The 23,127-nt window shown below is 36.6% G+C and overlaps 1 protein-coding gene across 6 annotated transcripts in view; it reads left to right on the top strand.

Annotated features, from left to right (window-relative positions):
- Window positions 1–23,127, top strand: part of ATP2B1 (ATPase plasma membrane Ca2+ transporting 1) — a 128,406-nt gene that overhangs the window by 70,799 nt on the left and 34,480 nt on the right. For all 6 annotated transcript variants that reach the window (XM_049884026.1, XM_049884029.1, XM_049884025.1 and 3 more), the window contains 8 exons: window positions 4,871–5,125; window positions 5,219–5,344; window positions 11,009–11,149; window positions 14,093–14,131; window positions 15,111–15,272; window positions 16,965–17,179; window positions 19,509–19,751; window positions 21,076–21,317. In XM_049884026.1, coding sequence (XP_049739983.1) covers window positions 4,871–5,125; window positions 5,219–5,344; window positions 11,009–11,149; window positions 14,093–14,131; window positions 15,111–15,272; window positions 16,965–17,179; window positions 19,509–19,751; window positions 21,076–21,317 — 1,423 coding nt within the window. The remainder of the gene's footprint in view (window positions 1–4,870; window positions 5,126–5,218; window positions 5,345–11,008; window positions 11,150–14,092; window positions 14,132–15,110; window positions 15,273–16,964; window positions 17,180–19,508; window positions 19,752–21,075; window positions 21,318–23,127) is intronic.

The raw sequence follows: 23,127 nt of genomic DNA, 5'->3' as shown, positions 1-23,127 counted from the left end.
AACAAGTGATTTTCTTTTAAAAAAAGAGAAAGTGGTTAATGTATTAAATTAAAAGTTGTCATCAGTGGGACTTGTTCTGAGTACCAGGGTAATACTACAGCTGGATCAAGGCCATAAAACTTTGAAAACACACAGTACTGTACTCGAAGCAGACCAGTAGGGCACGGCCAAGAGAAGGAGCAAAGCAAATCATGGCTCTGAGGTGACACACAGGAAGCACAACAAATGCAGCATTATTCCCAGTGAATTTCAGGTGTGAGATTTGTTCATCCTTTAGTTTTTTAAAATGAAAATTAACAGTACCAGAATAATGGTTTGCCAAGATTTTTAATTAACGTAATTTGGGGAAAGTATATTTTTACAGTTTATCTACTTTTTCCCTTTGTTTTTTGATGTTAAGGAAAGCTTGTTGTAACTTTAATAAATTGGGGCTTAAAAAAAAAAAAAAATCCATTGCCAGCAAGTCATTTCCGACTCACAGCAGCCGTATAGCACAGAGTAGGACTGCCCCCATAGTGTTTCCAAGGAGCAGCTGGTGGATTCAACCTCCTGACCTTTAGGTTAGCAGCCAAGTTCTTAACCACTATGCCACCAGATCTCCCGACTGGCATGGATGACTTAATGATTTGGGTGCAGGGGAAGAGGATAGCTCTAATGGTTTCAAATCATCTCTTCTTTAAGAAAGTCAGGAACAGATATGATTATGGCCATTGCAGGATATACTCCACCTAAAGATGAGTCCCTCCTGAGGACTTCTGTTTGTTTTCTCAGCACTTCCATTGTTGGTCTCTGAAAGTACAAGATGAGGAAAGAAAAGGATATAACTCCTCACCTGTGATTACTAACCTTTTACTGTTGGAACCTCTGGTTGTAGGGATTTAAACACCATGGCTTTAAAGAGGACTCACGTGGATTATATGCTGTCTGATTATTGGTTGGAAAGTGCGTCTCTGTTAGGTTAGAGTCTGTAGTTGGCTACAATTATGAATTTTCAATCTGATTTTTCTTGATAGTGCTATATAAACTAACAGACTAAACTCACTGTATTAACTGGAGAAAAGTTCTTGTCAAAGTTTAATAACTGGGTTTATATCCACGATGTTAGAGACTGCTGTGTAGGCATTATATATTAACACTAAAGATTTTGATGTAGAGCCTCTTCAGTCATAATATTGGGGGCGTGGTTGCATTTACTACTTTAACATTTTTTTTTTTTAATGAGTGTTAGGTGTTAAAACAGAGTGAATGAATCTGTGATGTTTACATTGCAGACAATTAGGATTTTTTTTGTCCGTCAAAACCCACTGGAAGGTGTTAATAAAACATACAAAGATATTTTTGCTACAAGTCGAAAAGTTATTTAGTGTTTGCATTTTATTTATTTATTTTTTTAACATTTATTAGTGTATGTCTTAGTTATCTAGTGTTCTTCTAACAAGGCAAAGTGAACAGTCAGGCACACTGCTTGAAGTTCTGCCCGTTGAGAGGATTTCCTTTCACCACTGTCCTTCAGGGTGGTCCCAGAAAGGGGCTGTAGTGCTGCTGCTGTCCAGTTTCAAGTGGTGCCTGTGTATAGTGCAGAACCATCTGTAAACCAGACACAGGTTTTCTCTTCCTCAGTCAGCTGATAATAAGGAACTCCCCCACGAGGCCATAGGTGCAGACTAGGAGATAGAAGGTAATGTGACAGGAGTGAAGACCGTGGGCATTTAGGCAACTTCCTCATGCAATGTACTTGTGCCTTCAGGTCCTGCTAGGCCCAATCTCGTATGTACTACTTCCCTTTAATGGTGGAGTGCTGCTGTGCGTGTCCAACTTTATGACTCCGTGAGTCAGACAATACCCAGTTTATGGTGGGCAGCTCAGGCTGCCTGGTGACCTGGTAGCCCATGGTTAAGTGTTCAGTCTCTACTAAGACCCTGTAATAAGCCAAAAGCTGTTTCTCAAAAGGAGAGTAGTTACCGCAGAGGATGGCAGGGGTTTGCTCCAAAATCTTAAAGGTCTGTGCTGTGATTCACTAATAGGAGCCTACTGAAGACTCCAAACAGCATCTCTGTCTGCCACTGACACTTCAGGCACCATTGGATCAGCTGGATCATATGGCCCAAGTGGCAGAGTGGCTTACATGACAGCCTGAACCTGTCGCAGAGCCTTCTCTTGTTCTGGGCCCAACTCACAAGTAGCAGCTTTTTGAGTTACTTGATAAATAGTCCAGAGTAGCACACCCACAGGAGGGATATGCTGCCTTCAAAATCCAAAGAGACCCACTAGGCGTTGTGCCTTCCTTTTAGTTTTGGAAGGGGCCGGATGCAGTAACTTTCACTTTGAGAGGGATAGCTTGACGTGCCCCCACACCACTGGACACTTAAAAATTGCACTGAGGTGGAAGGTGCCTGAATTTTTGTTGTATTAATTTCCTACCCTCTAACATGCAAAGATCTGGGTTAACATGCAAATATTCTACCATTAAGTCCAGAGTCAATGACACTTCTTCCTTACTAACCAAAAACCCTTTGCCGTTGAATCGATCCTGACTCATAGCGACCCTATGGGACAGAGTAGAACTGCCCCATAGAGTTTCCAAGGAATGGCTGGTGGATTCAAACTGCCAGCCTTTTCGTTTGCAGTCGTAGCTCTTAACCAGTACACCACCAGGGTTTCCTTAGTACGTCCATAAAAATACAGTAGTCTCTTATATCTTAAAAGAGACTGATTTATGATACGCCCTACACTATTACTGCTTCATTAACATAACAAAGAAAACCCATTCCCAAATGGGATTATAACCACAGGTATATGGCTTAGGATTTATAACACAGCATTTTGGGAGACACAGTTCAATCCATAAATGTGTAGTGTATGCATGTTTTCATCATGTTTTATGTTTTAATACTAAGAAGTAATAATTTGCTAGAAGAAAATCCATTACTTTTAAATCTGCAGTCATAGAAATCTGAGTCGTCAAGATTTACTAATAGTATTGTTTGGTATGAAAATATGCACTGTAGCTGCACCATAAATAAATCTACTAGTATGTGCATCCAGTGATTCTCAAAACTTTTGTCTCAGGGCCTCCTGTACACTCTTAAATTATTGAGGACTCCAAAGAACTTTTTATTATGTGAATTTTATCTATGGATATTTATGTATTTGAAATTAAAATTAAGAAAAGTTAAAAGTATTTGTCATTGCATTTAAAAAGAATAATAAACCCATTGTTGTTGTTTGCCATCGAGTCGATTCTGACTCATAGTGACCCTATTTGACAGAGTAGGCTGTAATCTCTGTGGGAGCAAATCAGGTCTTTCCTCTCGCAGAGTGGCTGTTGGGTTTGAACTGCCAACCTTTTGCATTGCAGCCAAGAGCTTAACCATTGCACCACCATAAAAACCCAAACTCATAGTCGTTGAGTCGATTCCAACGCATAGCGACCCTATAGGACAGGGTAGAACTACTCTATAGGCTTTCCAAGAAGCATCTGGTGGATTTGAACTGCTGACCTTTTGATTAGCCGCCAAGCCCTTAACCACCGTGCCACCAGGGCTCCGTTGCACCACCAGGGCTCCTTAATAAACCCATTGTGTGTTAAAATTTTGACTAAAAAAAAAAGCCATGTTCCAAAGAAATTAATACGAACAGTGGCATTGTTTCCATGTTATTGTGCCTCTTTAATGTCTGGCTTAATTAAAGAAAGCTGAATTCTCGTATCTGCTCCTGTCTTCAGTGTGTTGCATTATCGCATTTGTAATACAATCTTTGGAAAATTCCACTATACATTGAGAGAATGAGAGGCAAATGGTGTCTTAGTATTGTTATGAAAATAGTTTTGACTCTAGGGGTCTCCCACGGGTTCCTGGACAATAGTTTGAGAACTGCTTCTCTTTACTATTAATGCATATGCTTAATACGCCACTCAAGGAATAGTTCAAGTAGGGATTTAAAGTGAAATGTTTGCCTTGTGATTGAGAGCATGGACTAAATGTAGATTGTACATCTCTCTCAAATGGATAGATTTACAAGGGAACACCTTTGGTAAAACAGGTTGTTATTATATTTATACTTGGACTTTACTGAAAACACTATTAAAATATGTTTTATCATTGGTAAACTACAGTCCTTTTTTGACTTTGTTCTTGGGATTAATTTCTTTTTTCCCCTGCAGCTCATGTAAAAATTTTTATGGTTGTCAGTAGGGGAATGATTAAGTCTCTAGAAATATTCGATTATGATCTATTTCAAGGCCCTTCCAATGTTATACGTATACTATAGAGTAGAACTGTGAAACGAAATACTGAGGCTGATTTGTCATTGTTGAAATTTAACTGGTAAATTTCATGTCTGTTGTCAATCTTTTGTTCTTACGTACTAGTATAATGTATTGCATTTTAATACATTTACCAAATGAGATCAAAACTTGGTGAAATGCTTCATTTGGAAGGTAATATTTTAGCTGTGTTTCCAGTTTGGGGAAAAGAGTCAGCATAGCACTTCTGCCTTCAGCTGTTCCTGAGTTCAGATTTGACAGAGATTAATCTCCTGTCTTCTGGGTAGGGGAAGGAGTGAGGGAGAAGCTGTCTTTATAACATCTGCTATTGAAAAGAATGTAAACTTCAGAGTCACTTAACTGATTCACATACACAGTGATGCATGGTCATTTCCTCAGCTTGAAAATAAAGTCTTTGGAAGGGAGCGGCCCTCTCAGTTATCTTACCTGTATTTCACATTGGAGAGCATGCTTTATAAAATTGATGAAGTAAATAAACACGGTCATAATTAACAACCAAAATGTGTGTAGTTTGGACTTATTGCATGAGTGCTGCCATCAATTCAGAATGTCTTTTGATAAACATTTTTCTTTTTTTCCAAATAGTTTGTGGAGAAGTTTCTCTTGGGGAGGAAGAAGGTGAAGGTGAAACTGGTTGGATTGAAGGAGCTGCAATCCTTTTGTCAGTAGTGTGTGTGGTATTAGTAACAGCTTTCAATGACTGGAGTAAGGAAAAACAGTTCAGAGGTTTGCAGAGTCGAATTGAACAAGAACAGAAGTTCACTGTCATCAGGGGTGGTCAGGTCATTCAGATACCTGTAGCTGACATTACCGTTGGGGATATTGCTCAAGTGAAATATGGTAAGTAAAACAGAACAATACATCTGACACTACAAGTAAAATTATTGTGATCTTGGATATTGTAGTTCAGCACATTGTTGCTTTTTGTTTCAGGTGATCTTCTTCCAGCTGACGGCATACTTATTCAAGGCAATGATCTTAAAATTGATGAAAGTTCGTTGACTGGTGAATCTGATCACGTTAAGAAGTCATTAGATAAAGACCCTTTACTTTTATCAGGTATGAATTTCTTTGATAAGTTTGAACTGCTTTTTCTCCCACAACTATATACTGTTGTCAGCACACAGATTTTCCCTGATCGCCTGTACTGTGAAGATGACTCTGTAATTGATGCTGTCTTCTGCCCTTCTAGTTCTTAGAAACCTTTTTTTGTTGTTGTCACCTGGTAGAGACATTAGAGATCTTTGAATCCAAAACTGCATTTTAAAAATAAGGAAACTGAGTCCATGAGATCAGTAGATTTAATAGTCAAACAATGGGTTAGTGTAACAATAAAACTAAAGTGGAGAACTAATGACATCTATTGAATTGTTCTGTTTTTCTGTATCATATTTTTTCTTAAGGCCTCTTGAGGTATAAAATTTAAAATGAATATGTGTTTAAAGAAAATGAATAAATTCTATGTGATAGTCTACAAAGGACAGGTTTTTTGTTTTTTTTTTTTTTAAAGAATGATAAAATTCTTGAAGTCTACCTAATTTAACTTCCTCCTAAACTCGCTGAGGGATGAGTCTGAGACATAAACTGTTTAAGATTATTTGACTAATGGACAGTAAATCCAAAAGTAACACCCACTTCTACTAGTCAGGATTGACTTTGCTAATGGTTAAGACATGTTGTGGAAATGGAGGGGGAAGAATTTGTGGTAAGTAAGGGTACTGTTTGAGAGGAAGACGTGGGTGTCTACTTGGGAGGCTCATGTAACAGCCTAACTATGATAATCTGAACTGAAGTTAATTAAAAATGAAATGAAAGGGATGATGAGGAAAATTATAAGCTGCCTTCTAAAATGCTAAATGGGAGGAAGCCAGAGTATAACATGACTCGAAAAGCATGTCAGTTCCTTAACTTTTGGTTTCCAGGTCTGTCTTAGTCATCTAGTGCTGCCATAACAGAAATACGACAAGTGGATGGCTTTAACAAAGAGAAATTTATTTTCTCACAGTCTAGTAGGTTACAAGTCCAAATTCAGGGTATCGGCTCCAGGGGAAGGCTTCCTCTCTCTTTTGGCTTTGGAGGAAGGTCCTTGTCCTCAGTCTTCCTTCCCCTGTTCGAGGAGCTTCTCAGGCACAGGGACCTCATGTTCAAAGGACACGTTCTGCTCCTGGTGCTACTTTCTTGATAGTATGAGGTCTCCAACTCTCTGCTTGCTTTCCTTTGCTTTTATCTCTTGAAGAGATAAAAGGTGGTGCAGGCCACACCCCAGGGAAACTCCCTTTACCTTGGATCAGTGAGGTGACCTGAGTAAAGGTGGTGTTACAATCCCACCCTAATCCTCTCAACATAAAATTACAATCACAAAATGGAGGACAGCCATACAATACTGGGAATCATGGCCTAATCAAGTTGATGCACACACTTTTGGGGGGATGTAATTCAATCCATGACAAGCTCTTACTCTTAATTTTCTAATATTCTTTAAAGAATTTATAAAATTGTCTGTATGAACTGTAATTTGTTCAGCTGAATTCATACTCCAGTTTTGGAGAGGCAGTGTTAGTGGATTACTAACATTTTATACACTGTCACAAGACTCCTGCTTATTTAACTATTTAATACCTTTGCAGCTTTAATTTTTCAGTCCTCTGTGAACTTTATATTTTAATTGTTTGAACATGATTTCGCCAAAGTCAAACCTGTGATATCCTCATAAGAGTCTACTAAGATAGAATTACAACTTCAAAGCACATTACCTTTAAGATTTATAGATGTGTGCTTAGAAAGCGTATCGCAAAACATCCTCACCACTAAAAATCAGTGATTACACATATGTATATTGTGTTTATGCATGCACACACATATACATGTTATAATTACTTATATAAATGTATATAAACATATTATTTAGGGTAAAAGTTCTAGCCTTCCTTTGATGAAATCTTGAGATGTGTATACCTTCAGTATATATTCTGTACCATTTAGAAAATTCATGCTCTACATGGGTTGCTTCTTTATGTTATTGTGTTTGTTATTCATACCAAATGGATAGAAATATCTTAGATATTTAAGTATATTTTGGATGTGTTTATATTTGGATATAATATACTTAAGCATATTTGGATATTAAGTGTATTTAAGTACAATGTATACATATTCCACTTGTTCCTGGCAGTGCTTCCAAGAAACTGTAATATTAACTAAATTAAACCTGTAAACTCTCTAAAGGGGAAGGAAGCTCTCCACCACAGACTAACTCAGCCATGCTCTTCAGGAACAGAGAGAGTCTCCTGTTGCCCTTTTGCTGTATACTCTTACATGGACTTTGATGTGCATTTAGCTTATTTACATCATGCTTAGCTCTTCAGATTGACTCCCTTAACTGAGGTTTGATCCTTTGCTCTTTTGGCAGAGATGACTTGTAAGTTTTATGTAGACTCATGTTTCTAACACACCAAGTATACTAGGAGAACTCTTTAAATTTTCCATGCTTAAGAAAAGACTGAAATAACTTTGTTGAGTCCCTTATCGCATTATTGGTGGGAAAGTTTTTCTGCATTTATTTCCCTATTCCAAAAATGTACTGAAAAAAGAAATGTATTTATTTTTAAATTTATTCTCATGATGCCATCTCCCACTGCTGTTCTCAGCATCTTAAATTTAGATTTTTAAAAGCAGTTATCCAGTCAGTGGTTGGTGGGGATATGACCAGAACAAAAACTGTTTACTTTGCCAGAGCACATTAACTTCCTTACCTGTGGTATTTAACTAGTTACCTGTGGTAAGGAAGAACAAAAAGTAAAAATTTGAAGTCTGCAGGTCAGAATTATTAAGAGAAATACATTGTCTTTTGCATATAGTAAAAAAAAAGTAAAAATTTGAAGTCTGCAGGTCAGAATTATTAAGAGAAATACATTGTCTTTTGCATATAGTACTTACTTGGTAAATATTGTTTTACCGTGCTGAATTTCATTTTTTGTTGCTTCAATAAATTCCTTTGTATTTTCACTAGCAAAGAAGTTAAGAATTAGTGATCTGTTCAGAATATACATTTTAAAAATATTTTTTATTAAGGGCTTAGGTAAATAACTGTGATACAACAATACATCCCCCACTTGCCTGTCAGTTCTTCGTACTGAGGAGCTTGTGTGTTGCTGTGATGCTGGAAGCTATGCCACTGGTATTCAGATACCAGCAGGGTCACCCATGGAGGACAGGTTTCAGCTGAGCTTCCAGACTAAGGCAGACTAAGGAGAAGGACCCGGCAGTCTACTTCTAAAAAGCATTAACCAGTGAAAACCTTATGAATAGCAGAGGAACACTGTCTGATATAGTGCTGTAAGATGAGCCCCCCGGGTTGGAAGGCACTCAAAAGATGACTAGAGAAGAGCTGCCATGGGAGCAGCAGTCAAGAAATCAAAAGACGCATTGCATTGGGGAAATCTGCTGCAGAGTACCCCATCAAAGTGTTGAAGAGCAAAGCTGTCACCCTGAAGACTAAGGTGCGCCTGATTCAAGCCATGGTATTTTCAATCGCATCATATGCATGTGAAAGCTGGACAATGAATAAGGAAGACCGAAGAAGAATTGACACCTCTGAAGTGTGGTGTTGGTGAAGAATATTGAATATATACCATGGACTACCAAGAGAACAAACAGATCTGTCTTGGAAGAAGTACAACCAGAATGCTCCTTGGTGGCAAGGATGGTGAGACTGCATCTTATATACTTTGGACATGCTGTCAGGAGGGATCAGTCCCTGGAGAAGGACATCATGCCTGGCAGAGAACAGGGTCAGCGGAAAAGAGGACGACCCTCAACAAGGTGGATTGACACAGTGGCTGCAACAGTGAGCTCAAGCATAACAACAATTGTAAGGATGGCGCAGGACAGGGCAGTGTTTAGTTCTGTTGTGTATAGGGTCCCTATGAGTTGGAGCCGACTTGACTGCACCTAACAACAGCAACACAACCATACATGTCCTACTATGGAGAACTTCCTTTCGCCATGTTCATAATGGCCTTCAAATCATAGGAGGATTGAATCCATGCCATTTCCTTCTCTTTTATTACATGCTACAGGATTTCTGAATCTGTATCCTTGCCCTCCAGACTTCTCACTTATAAATCAAATTCATATCTAATCCATTGTTTAGTGGGGCATATTTTTTTTCTTTTTCACAAAGAAAATTTTTTGTATGCATTTAGATCATAATGCAGAAGAGTCATTTTCTTATAGTCAGTTTCTCTTGTTGCTGAAGGTTTAACGTGTCCCAGCTTGTCTCATCATTTTCACCAGGGTGGTTTTTTGAGTTGCTCTTGGCAAAGGAGACTGTGGATAGGAATATGGTGATGGCGCTAATGCAGTCTCCATAACCTGTCCAGTGTCCCAGAATAATATTTTTAAAAGCAGTAGAACCAGTGCCCTAAAAAAATTCCTAAGTACAACTACTTTATCCTCTTAGTAAATAACCCCTGAGTATCAGTTTGGTACAGAGGATGGTAGTAGGTGCTATCAATCCTGCCCTTCCATAAGGTTTAAACTAGGAGATCGAGTACAAATAAGTAATTACTGTAAAGAAGGCTCTATTGGGTTTTAAAATATATATATAAGTTTTTAAGGGTACATAAGAGTCACAAACAGATTATAGACTGAAAGGGAAGGAAGCCTTCAAAAGGGTGAGGAAAGATACATAAATGAGGATGCACAAGTTGGAAAACTAAGTAAATTTATCAGCATTATATATTACAGTAGGAAGAGTATGGTCTGTATCCTCTGATAGACCTGGATTAAATCTTTACCACGTAATAGTTGTGTAACCTTGGACAAGTTTCTAGAACATAATAATAATGCCTGCCAACCTGCAAGATTGTTATGAGGAACACAGAATTCAATAAACGTTCCCATCTCTGCTCCTTAGCTTTCTGTAATGGAATGTTACATTAAAGTAGTGGGCAAAAGGGTTTGAAAGGTTGGTTGGTGTCAAGATGAAGAATTCGGACATAATTCAGCAGACAGTATAGAGTTGGAAGTTTTTTAGAGCCAAGAAAGCCAGCCATATGATGAAATCAGTATTTTAGGAGGATTAATCTGATCGCAGGATGAGCTGAAAAGGCAGGGAGACTAGATAAGAGGCTATTGCAGTAATCTAGGGGGCTGGGTTGCAGGTTGGGGGTGTGAAATGTGACATTCGCTGCTGTAGAATCCTTTCATTTATAAGCAGTGTATTTCTTAGAAAAACTGTCCCTAAAAACCTTACCCCCCTAACCAGCCCACTGCCTTCAAGTCAGTTCCGACTCAGAGCAACCCTATAGGACAGAGTAGAACTACCCCATAGAGTTTTAATAACCTTGGGTTATAAATAATAACTATAGTAAGCATTCATTGAACTTGTACAAATTGCAGGCAGTGTGCTAAGCACTTAACATGCATAGCTTTTGGATTCTCATATTTCTATGAAGTGTAGGTACCGTTATTCGTCCCATTTTAGAGGAGGAGTTGAGGTGTTGTAATTTGTCCAATTTCACATAGTAAATAAGAGGCAGAGTGAGATTTGAACTCAGATATGACTGATAAGAATTAAAACCTTAAGCACAAGTATTTAGGTTTTGTTTAATATCCTCTTATTTTAGTCAATATTAAGGATATTAAAGACAGTGTTACTAAAGTTTGACATTTGGTGGGGAGGCCTGTCATAATTATAGGAAACAAACTTTTCTGTTGTAGGTACTCATGTAATGGAAGGCTCTGGAAGAATGGTAGTTACAGCTGTAGGTGTAAATTCTCAAACTGGAATTATCTTTACCTTACTTGGAGCTGGAGGTGAAGAGGAAGAAAAGAAAGATGAGAAGAAAAAGGAAAAGAAAAGTAAGTGTACCGATTTGCTTTAAGAGTTGATACTTGGAAATTGATATGGCAGTTAGACTCTTAAGGACTGGTACAAAATACAGACTTCATGAGACTCTGATGTGAAAATTCTACAAAAAGTTAATAACTCAGTGTTGTACTTTTGAGTAGTAGAATTAATGAAAGTTTTTTTTTTTTTAATAGTCCATGAAGGACATCTAGTGACTTTACATCAGTTCCCTTTACAGTAGCCAGACAAATTCATCATCTGCTTTTACACTTCCATTGACGTTTTTCTGCTTTTTACTTAGGTTTAGAATCTCCCCGTGTTGTCTGACCAGCAAAATATCACTTCCTACTTTTCTGTTTTTTCTGTGTCTTCAATAATAGCTTTCTTTGTCAACTGTATCTTATTTTGGTCTCAGTGAGCTTTTAGTCTTTTAAAGCTGGCTACAATTTTTTTTTTTTTACTATTCACAATTCCCATTCTATATATATGCAGTTGGTTTTTTGACACAAGGCTAGGACTTGAGTTTGATACCTCTTATGCTTGCCCCGTCATATTCAGCCCGTCATTATTGAGATCTTTTTTATTTTGATCCATTGTTATCTGCTATCCCTCCAAGTGATCTGTCATCAGCAGACTTGATAACCATAGTATTTATCCCTAAGGATCTTACAAGAAGCGCTGTTATATACAGGGAGACATCTCAGAATATCTTAGTTGAACTGTTTTTTTAGAAATAGTTTCTGATATACCACCCTTAACTTGGAATCACTGCTTTTGAATTTTTTCTCTTTAGGTTAACAGCAATTTACCGTGGTCTAACCACTTAATTTTATTTAGGATAGCAAACCAACCAAAACCAAACCCATTGCCATCAAGTTGATTCCAACTCATAGCGACCCAGTAGGACAGAGTAGAACCGTGCCATAGGGTTTCCAGGTATCGGCTGGTGGGTTCGAATTGCTGACCTTTTGCTTAGTAGCCAAGTTCTTACCCACTACACAACCAGGGCTCCCCTTACTTAGGATAGTAAGTCCATATTTCTTTCTCACATTACGTATTTTAAGTTCTAAAATAAATGCCTTGCAAAAGTCTTGGTTTCTTTTAACTACAGCAGTGTTTTTAATACTAAGATATTTTCTTTTGTTTTTTGGGTTTTGTCTTTAGCTATGAAGCCCATATTTCAAACAAAAGCCTTTTTAAAAAGTTCTGACTGTAGGTGAGAAGGGGAAGTCCCATGTTCTGGGTTTCCCCTGTACCACTCCTTATGGCAGCCCTTGATGTGCCTGCTTAGGTTCTTGAAGGCTGTGTGGAATGTAACTTAAAAACGAGCGGCAGTGACGTCATTTTTTGAGCACTTTATATGCATAATCTCATTAGCCCTTACAGCTATGAGGTAAAGGTTGTTGTTGTTGTTTGTTTGTTTTTCTGATGAGTAAACTGAGGCTTATGGAAGTTGTGTAACTTGTTCCAGGTCAGAGAGCTAGGAAGTGATACATCAGACCCTCTTCTCTTTGGCACAATCTGTTCTCTTAACCACAGACTTGCATCCTAATATACAGGAGCCTCAAGTCAAGGAGAATCCTTTCTAAAAAGGAAGAGAAGTTTGCATGACTCTGTATTTGACCCCACGATATCTTTTCCAATAGGCACCCTTTTTCTAAGGTCTTATGCATCCATTTTTATTAATCCAGTCCAGAATATTCCCAGGAATTAACATCTAACTCACTGTCTACCATTTTTTAATCTTATTTTGTTATCATTGTTTTTTGTAGAACAGAAAACATTTTTCTATCTGTGGAGTTCCAGCCCTTTTCCCTTTCTCTTGACTGCTTTGGCAATTACTCAAAAGCAGTCCAAGGGTAATGTCTCAGTTCCCTCAGTAGCCTGGAATGTGGCTATCTGGTCTGTCTCCAAACTTGAGCTCACTGAAAGTACCTAGGTATTCTCTTACTATCTCCTCATCTGTCTTGAGCTTCAGTTCCTTAGTGACCATGTTTTTCCACCTTTTCAGTTTGAAGATAGTTCTCCTTGATAGAGAAGTTGGGAGAAAAATAGACTGGATGCTTCTGCTTTTTTGTTGTTTTTAATATCCTATTGTGTACTCTAAACAATAGATCATGCCTTGGTCACTTTATTGCTGCACGCACACAGACATTCTCATTTTTATGTTTTCTCAAAATCTGTACTAATTCGGGGTATTACCTTAACTGATAGTCTTACTGGTTTATTCTGTACATTCATACATTCATAGTCTGGTTTTACTTGTTTGTCTCTCCTATTTTTAATACATGTTTTTCTTCTCACTGCCATCAAAGCTCTCCTGTGTGCCTGTTTCTATGACATTCTTCCCTCCCTCTCAACCCTTTTCTGCTTTCTTAGAGTCATAACTGTATTTAATTTGGAAACCTCTTTTACAATATTTGACTTTATTACAGTATATAAAAGAGTGAAGATTGAAGGAGAAATCAAAGAAGTATGTTGTTGTTGTTAGGTACTGTCAAGTTGGTTCCGACTCATGGTGGCCCTGTGTACAACAGAATGAAACACTGCCCGGTCCTGCCCCATCCTCACAATTGTTGTGCTTAAGCTCATTGTTGTAGCCACTGTGTCAGTCCATCTTGTTGAGGGTCTTCCTCTTTTTCTCTGACCTTCTAACTTTACCAAGCATGATGTCCTTCTCCAGGGACTGTTCCCTCCTGATAACATGTTGTTTCAAACAAGTATAGATGTTCCAAATTACTTTGGAATATTCCTTTATGGGCAATATCTAAGGAGTGGTTGATCAAGCAGGTCCTTACAAGCCAAGTGTTGTGTAATCTGTAGACACACACACACACACACCATACCCATTGTGTAGTAATTGTGTTATAGAAATGTGAACTACCTCTGCATAATTTAGCGTGGCTGTATTCATTTCTTTTGGAAAGCTTTAAATTCCCATTTTGTTCCTACAGATAAGAAACAAGATGGAGCTATCGAGAATCGCAACAAAGGTAAACTCAGGAGGATAAAAGTACAGTTAGATTGTTTTCTTTATACCCAAAAATATATCAACAGTGTACAGATATTCACCCAGAAGTAAGATATATGTAGCAGGGAAAACCAGCAATATATGTTAACTTGGCTTAACCTCTGCCTACTAGTGCTGTAGGTGTGCCACCTCTACAGTGTTAATAAGATTATAATTTTAGATAGTAAGTTCAGGAAGATTCACGTGTAAGTAATTTTCAACTTAAGCATTTCAGGTGTTTTAACATCAGTTACTTTGGATGATTGCTAGCAAAAATGCATAAGAAACAAAAAACACTATATGTATATATAAGTGGTTTTGCATTTACTTGTCATCGAGGTTAGTTGTCTGTGGAGTTGATTCTGACTCATAGCGCCCGCCCGTATTTGTGCAGAGTAGAACTGCTCCATAGGGTTTTCAAGGCTGTGACCTTTCAGAAACAGATTGCCAGGCCTGTCCCCTGAGACAACTCTGGGTGGGTTCAAGCCACCAACGTTTCGGTTTGTAGTTGACCACTTAACTGTTTGTACAACCCAGAGATTCTTGCATTTAGTTTAAAAAGAGTCTGTAAATGTATGCATATTTGTCTGCATGTGTGATCACACAGAATGGCCTACATTACCATCCTACATTATACGGGAGAAGTGTGTGCTAGTTGGGATAAGTCGCATAACCTAACAGCGCACGTGAAGAGAGATGATGTAGTATTTTTTAGTTCTTACTTTAAAGACACTTGATTTAATTTCTTGTTAACTAGCACAACATTCTCATGTTTTGTGCAAAGTTTCACAACCTCATGTATCAATTGCCTCATTTTGTCTGTGTAGAAACACACACACGTTTGGGTGGTTAAAGCTTTTCTAGTTTCTGTAATAAAAAACTAATTTAAAAAAATGCTTCGAATGTGATGAGTGATCTGTGCCTTTAAAATATAATGAGGTGATGTTTGCTTTTAAATGCAGCAAAAGCCCAAGATGGTGCAGCCATGGAAATGCAGCCTTTGAAGAGTGAAGACGGTGGAGATAGTGATGAAAAAGACAAAAAGAAAGCAAATTTGCCAAAAAAGGAAAAATCCGTTTTACAGGGGAAACTTACAAAACTGGCTGTTCAGATTGGCAAAGCAGGTATGATATATAAAAAATAATAAGGGTGTTTTGTTTCAGCATACACCGATTTTCTTCTTAGACGTTGTCTTTTGACGTAACTTTGTGGCTTAGTGAGTAGAAAAGGAGTTTTTAAAATTCAGTTTTACCCACCATGTGCCAGTAACCTTTGAGTTACTGTAAATCCTCATAATACCATTGCAACTTGCAGATTTTACACAGAAACAGTTGTCCACTGTCAGCTAGTAAATACAGGGCCACGCTAAGATTAGTGCCCATTCACAAGCCCTTGCTCTCATCTCTGAATTTTCGGGGACAGAAGAAACACTCCAGGTAGCTGTGAGGTTATTCAGTACAGATCACCCAACTGCATTTAAATAAAAAGCTTCTCTGCACATTTTGTTCATCATTTTTACTGGTTTTCTGTGTAATAATTTAAGTATATGTTTTTATAACGGTTATATTTTAAACTGAATGGAAGTGTGATCCTAGTGAGGCTGAATTTGATAAATTGTCATCATCACTAGAAAACACCTGTTAAAACACCTGTTAATAGCACCTGTTACTGTTACTTCGCAAATGCCCTCCAGTAGTATCATCTTCACAAAAGAAAACTGGATAAATCAGCATATATTATTAAAATCAGTTAAATTGCATCCTTCTTACTAGTTTCTAGGAGTATGTTGGAAAAAGTGAACTTTTTATTTCTCATTAAGCTTTTTATCTAATAGCAGATACTTGCTTTTTGTAATATGTAAGCAAAGCAAATGGTAATACTAATTCATATAGTGTTAGGAGAAAGGGTCAATTTGAAGTGGCTAATGGTGTTTAGTAGACATTGGATTGAATTATTAGACCCAAATACATGCACTTGATGTATTTTTTAATACTCATTGATAAAACGCTAAACATCCAACAAAGTAGAATTAAATGTTCTTAGTCTTTTAAGTTAATGGAGCTATAATTTTTAAGTTAATGGACCACAATTTTTTAAGTAATAATAATTCAGAAAATTTTGTATGTGGTTTTTAATCATCCAAACCCAAACCTGTTGCCATCAAGATGATTCCCTCTTACAGCAACCCTATAGGAACGGGATAGAACTGCCCTATAGGATTTCCAAGGCTTTACAGAAGCAGACTGACATCTTTCTCTTGCAAAGTGGCTGATGGGTTTGACTGCTGACCTTTAGGTTCGCAGCTAAGCTTTAACAACTGCGTTAGGAGGGCTCCTTTTTTTTTTTCTCGTTCTTTTTTTTAAGCATAGCGTTGAATATTTAATTTCATGTGTCCCCATTGATCAGATTCTTACTTGCTTCTTTTTTATCATTAGGCAGGTTGCCTCTTAAGCATGTAAAGTACCCACTTTTGCTAAGCTTTTCATTTTTTCTTTGGTTTTTCCTATTACTTTGTCAGCTTTTGTAGGAAGCAGAAGATACAGTGAAGTTTAGGAAAGAATCTTAAATGCTTTTCTCCTAGCTCTTCCTGAGGACAGGCTACACTTGGAGGCAAAAAGAAAATTTAGTCTGACGGTGTCAAATGATGAGTTAGCTGCAGAAAGGAGGTAACAGTTTCTCAGAGAAATTAAAATAAAAATCTTATCAAGCCAATTACAATGCTTTCAGAGGCTAAAATGTAACTGCAATGGGTAGTGTCTGAAATATTTAAGTAATTACATTTTTTTTCTTTTTTTTTTTTTTAAATACACTGAAAGGTCTGTTGATGTCTGCCATCACGGTTATCATCCTAGTATTATATTTTGTAATTGATACATTCTGGGTTCAGAAGAGACCATGGCTTGCTGAGTGTACACCGATTTACATACAATATTTTGTGAAGTTCTTCATTATCGGAGTTACAGTTTTAGTGGTAGCAGTGCCGGAAGGTCTTCCACTTGCGGTCACTATCTCACTGGCTTATTCAGTCAAGGTAAGTAGAAAATAGTTAAGGAGATGTATTATATTGAAAGCCACATCTGGCATAGAAATGCAAATCTGATTCCTGTCTTTTCTGGTTTTGAAAGTGGAGGATTCACATAACTTTGCACTGTTTGCTTTAGAATTGCTGTCTCCTCTCCCCAGTTGAGTGTCTCTGTACATAGTGACACAAAGCTAAGCACAACTCTACTAGACAAAGTTTTAGCCTCATTTTCATTATATGGAAGTTATGTTGTCAAATCATATCGTCTCCATTTCCCATCTGTAAAATTAAGGTAAGAATGTTGGTCATTTACCTGTGGTACAAGGCCAAAAGAGGCTTCTCTCTAGTCCAGGCTTCAAGGCCTGCTTGCTTCCACTCTTCTCTCCTCACACCCTGACAAGTAGTCTAATCTCTGCATAGTAACAGACTCATGTTTCTAAAAATTAATTCAGAGCCTACTGTTTCCTTGCTGAAACCCTCCAGTGACTTCTCATCACACTTAAAATCAAATCCAAACTCCTTACACCATGGCCCTCCGCAGTCTGGCCTCTGCTTACTCATTTCCCCGCCATTCTTCCTCTCACTCCCTCTGGCCTAGTTTCACCAGCCTACCTGCTGCTTTTCAAATACCCCGACTGTGTTCCCACTTCAGTGCCCACTTGCTTATTCCCTTGAATAACTATTCAGACCACTGGATTTACAGTCCTTGATTTCCAAGTAGAATACCGAAAGTGTGCTTCAATGGCCTTGCTAACTGCCATTTACAGAGAGTAATAATCTGTTTGAAGATTGTTCATTTATTTTTATTAATTTCATATCATATGGAAGTTTAGCTTGTATAATTTTGATCTTCCAAAATGGCTTTCCAAGTAAAAAAATGTATGCTTTATGGAAGAAGATGTTCTTATAAATTTTCTAATGTTAATTAGCAGTTCTCCTTAAGTAGCGTTGATGACATTGAGCAATATAAAGAATAGATAAATACTCCAAAGTGTTTTATAATAGACCTGCCATGATGGGAATACTTTTTGTTTATCGTGGAGTATTTTCAGGCATTTAACATCTTTTGTTTCAAAAATAAAATGGTAAATGTATCAAAATGATGATGAATTATGATGTATTCATCTATTCTTTTTTGATGTTTAAAATTAGAAATAATGGGGAAATACAAGTTTCAGACACATTGATCAGTCATTTTACCAATAGTATCAATTTTTTATGAGTGGTCATTAATGATAACAGTTTTTCAGTTGATCAGAAGGATACGCAAGATTGACTTGTGTTGAGTAGAAAATTAATAAAAGCATTTTAACTGTTGTCCTGTAAACTTGATTAAATATGTAATTTATCTCTTATATTACCAGTTTCTCGTCCTTTCACTGGGTTATATTCATAAGGGATTTTCTCTTAGTGTTTGACAAAATTGAACAAGTTTTCTTTACTGCAGAACTTTATTCTTTTAATCTTTAATATTTAATGCAAATCAGAAGTAATTTGGGAGGTATACATATGTCTTCCCCATATTTATTTCTTCAAGGAACCAGTTTTTGCAGTATCTTGCATATTAGTTGTCACAGGACACACTTTGTAAAAATAACCTTAGGTAGTTTTTAACCCGTTCCACATATGTGTGGAGACTTGCTGTATTTTAATTTAAATGCTGTCTGGGCCAATTCTGAAAACTGTTGCTTTTTTAGAGTGATTTTTTTGTTGTTGTTAAGTGAGAAAAAGAGGTGAGACATATTCTGCTGCTAAGGGTGATAATTCCAAGTCAGCCAGCATATGGAATAGATGCAAATGATCCATTCTGGTTTTGATATGTTAACTCAGTCAATCAGAATTTTAAAAGTCAAACAACTTCATGCCCACAAACTCTTTATTTTAGCTGTTAAATGCTACTTTTTTCTCTTGGTGATTGATACAAGTATCTTGTGTTTTCCATTTAATAAGGAGACTTAACGCTTAAATGTAATATATTCTTATACTACTTTAAGTACCTTATACTTAGAGTACAGATTGTCACTGCTCTTGTAACTCAGCAGGAGCTACTGGAGGCACATAGTCAAGGTGATTTGGGTATGCATGCGGGTAACTGCATTCATTTACTAGATTATGCTGTTTGGTGATAAAATGATTGAAAACAGAAAAAGCTGGTACTCTCTTCAGTTTATATGAATATGTCAAATATGCTTAAATTCTTCCAGTTACTATGCAACTGTATGTATTTGGGAGTTTTAGTTGTGATTTTTAAAGCAGGTGTAATAATTTTAATACAATGAGATGACTGGGTTTTATAAGTAACTTTAACTAGATTATTATTTTTTTTTTGTCACTGTAGAAAATGATGAAAGATAATAACTTGGTAAGGCATCTGGATGCTTGTGAAACCATGGGAAATGCTACAGCCATTTGTTCAGATAAAACAGGAACATTGACAATGAACAGGATGACAGTTGTCCAAGCTTACATAAATGAAAAACATTATAAAAAGGTTCCTGAACCCGAAGCTATTCCACCAAATATTCTGTCCTATCTGGTAACAGGAATTTCTGTGAACTGTGCTTATACATCAAAAATATTGGTGAGATTTCTTCAATAATTAGTTTATGTATTAAAATTAATTTTCAAACCTGTAATGATTAAAGTTCTTCATACCTATCATTATTTTAAAAAATTGAGGAACTGGATTGTTTTAGGTTTTTAAAAGGCATGTATCAATATACTGTATAAAGTTTCTTTTGATAATAATTTGTGTTATGAGTAAGGTCCGTTGATCACATATACATTCTGTTTGCTTGTATTTTTTATCCTATGTTTTGAAATTCCTGTATTCAAGAACTCTTAAGCTCTATAATCAAAGGAGGGTGGTTCTTAGTTTTACGTTCTTGTTAAGCTTATTTTGTGAAAGACCAGGCTATTTTACTATAGAATAGAAAGTCAGTTCTCAATTTTCTAGAGGAAATTTTGAAACCGGATTTCAACTTAAAATAATACATTTTATATGTTTGATATATACTCTGTTTTGGTTTCTCAGTAGGTCCCACCTGTAAGATGGTTCTCTCACTTTTAATGCAATAAAGTAATTCTAGGTTAGTGTTACCTTAGAATATTTTCAACTTCTCAGGTTTTATTAAATCATATTTATAAGTTAAAGCATGAAATTGTTTGACTTGTTGATAAATGTTCAGTGATGTATGTGTGAAAACTCTTGACAAAGTTGACATCCAAGTTGTTGAACTATTGAAAATATACATGAATTGAATTATTGGACTGGAGACTTACAGGGTCTTGGTTCTAGATCTAACTTTGCCTTTTTTATAGCTAAAAATCTGAGCTTTACTTTCTTCAGTTGTTAAGATGATCACATCTGCCCTTAATGCTATTGTGATGATCTTATAATATTTGTGAAGAGACAATAAAGGAACTAAAGTTTTTCTATACATTTAAGGCAAACAGTACTTTATTTTAATTCATGTAGTTTTATTTTAAGCTTGTAAAGAATATTTAATGTAGATTTAATTTTTAGTTATTTACAAATAAGTGGATATTCAATGAAAAAAGGAAAATTAAAATTTATTAAGTCCACTGTGATGCTTCTTAGCAGATTTAATTCATAAATCATAAGTGCTGTTTTACAGATGCTGACGCCAAGGATCACAGTGGTTGGGTAACTTGCCGGAAGTTCATGTAGCTAGTATCCGTCAGGGCTGAGATTGGAATCAGTGTCATTCTCGGCCAAGAGTTCTTTTCTACCTTAAATTCTGTGTCCCTCTTGAAAATGCTGACATCAGTAAAAGTTTCTTGTATGATTTCATTTTGGAATGTAGCATTCTGTTTTACATTATAAATAAAACTTTCATAGAGAAACAAAATGATTCTAGCTTCTAAACCTTTTTCTCTTACAGCCACCAGAGAAAGAGGGTGGATTACCTCGTCATGTTGGTAATAAAACTGAATGTGCCTTGTTGGGACTTCTTTTGGATTTAAAACGGGATTATCAGGATGTTAGAAATGAAATACCAGAAGAAGCACTGTACAAAGTCTACACCTTCAATTCTGTTAGGAAGTCCATGAGTACTGTCTTGAAAAATTCAGATGGAAGTTTTCGAATATTCAGCAAGGGTGCCTCTGAGATAATTCTGAAAAAGTAAGAGTAAAACACTTAGATGAATAAATTGCTGTTTGTAGTTGCTTTATGGCATATGTACATTGTTGTTGTTATTGTCTTCTCTTTATGAACGTCAGACAATTGACAGGGCCTTCAGAGCTTTGGGCTGTGTATTTTATGGTATCTAGACATTTGTCCGTGGTACTCTACCATTTTCATACTCTAGCTTCTCTTATTCCTTTGTATTTTGATACAGGGAGGAAAAAACCCATTACATTCAATCTGGTAGATTTAATGAAGTAAACTTTGATGTTTGTTTTTAGACCTGTTGATTCCATTGTTATAGTATCATGAAAATTAAAAACCTCCTGGGAAGAAAAACAAGTTTTTATCTTCACCACTGCATTATAGATTGTAGGCTCGAAAAACTGGGATGAATGAACTATAGATTAGCTTCTAGAATAAAAACACAAAAAACAACAAACACAGTGCCGTCGAGTCTATTCCGATTCAGTGTCCCTAGAATAGCAAGGCATTAAAGTTAGATGTTGAGAATTCTTTTATATCAATGAGTTTTATCATATTTATTCTGCTTCAATGTCATATTTAAATATATTCTGTCATTTTGAATGGTAGTGTTTCTTACTGCCCTCTTGCAGACTGTTAGCATCGTTTTGACTTTATCTGTTTACGTGTAATTTCCGTAATGTTTGTTACTACAGGTGTTAAAATTATTTTGCTTTCCTTAATCCTAGCAAAGAACTGTTAAGACAGTTTTGGAAGAATTGGAAATCATTTGAAATTGTAACATTTAAAATACCTGCTTTTAATTTGTTTATATGTGAATTATGTGTGGAAACAAGGTTATTTTAGTGAACACTTGACAGATTGTAATTTAATAGGTTTAAGACAACTGAAAAAGTAGCACATGATAAATGGGTACAAAGTTTTAAGATGAGAGATCACTCTACAGAGTATGTGACATTTAAGATAGGTTTTAGTGTGAAGTAAGATCATCAGTGTGAAGGAAGCTCCATCAAAGAAAAGGAGACAGGAATGTGCAGGTCACATTGAGAGAAGAGCTGTTGTGTAGGTCAGCTGCGAACTGCGGAGTGATGGGCTGTAATGGCCCACAGGGCAAGCAGAGCTTTCTTACCTTCAGGGTATACCTGGTTATCTGATTTCAGTGTGAAAGGTTAGAAATCTCTTTCTCATTTGTGGCTAGTTGAGTAGCAGGTAGATGGTATAGTGGAATGAATAGGGAGGTTTTTTAATCAAGACAGATTAGGCTTTGACTCTTAGCAATCTAACTATGGAATCTTGGGCAGATTTTTCTGTTTTCTTCACTGAAGAAGGAAGTGCTCACCATCAACTCTTTGCCGGTGAAATAAAACAATGAATATAAAACATCTAGTGCAGGCCTGATAGTAAGTGTACAGTAAGTGTTCCCATGGCTGTGTTCACATTTTGTTGTAGAGCCTCTGGAATGTTAGGCTGAGCAATTAAAACTTAATTAAGTAGACCAGATAGTATAACTGAAGTTTTTGTTTTGTTTTGTTTAATCAAGCTGTGATTGAAAATTTTTGCATCGGGGAATAAGGTGGGTAGGAAGAAAAAGGATGGACTGGAGACAGTGTTTTAACAATAAGTTATTTTTTTCCATGGTTAACATATAGGTAATAAAGTAACTTCCTGCACCTGGGTAAAGAGCTGATTAAACATAAGCTTTTACTTTAAAAAGAAAATATTTGCCAAGTTTGTGTTAATTCAAATTAATGACCCATTCTATACTAAAAATTTAAAGACACTGCATTTCCAGATGAGAAAGATTAGAGAATATATAGCATAA

Source organism: Elephas maximus, chromosome 4 (assembly GCF_024166365.1).
Source record: "Elephas maximus indicus isolate mEleMax1 chromosome 4, mEleMax1 primary haplotype, whole genome shotgun sequence".
Classification (NCBI taxonomy): Eukaryota; Metazoa; Chordata; class Mammalia; order Proboscidea; family Elephantidae; genus Elephas; species Elephas maximus.
The sequence above is the reverse complement of the archived record's forward strand: the minus strand, read 5'-3'. Positions and strand labels throughout refer to the sequence as shown.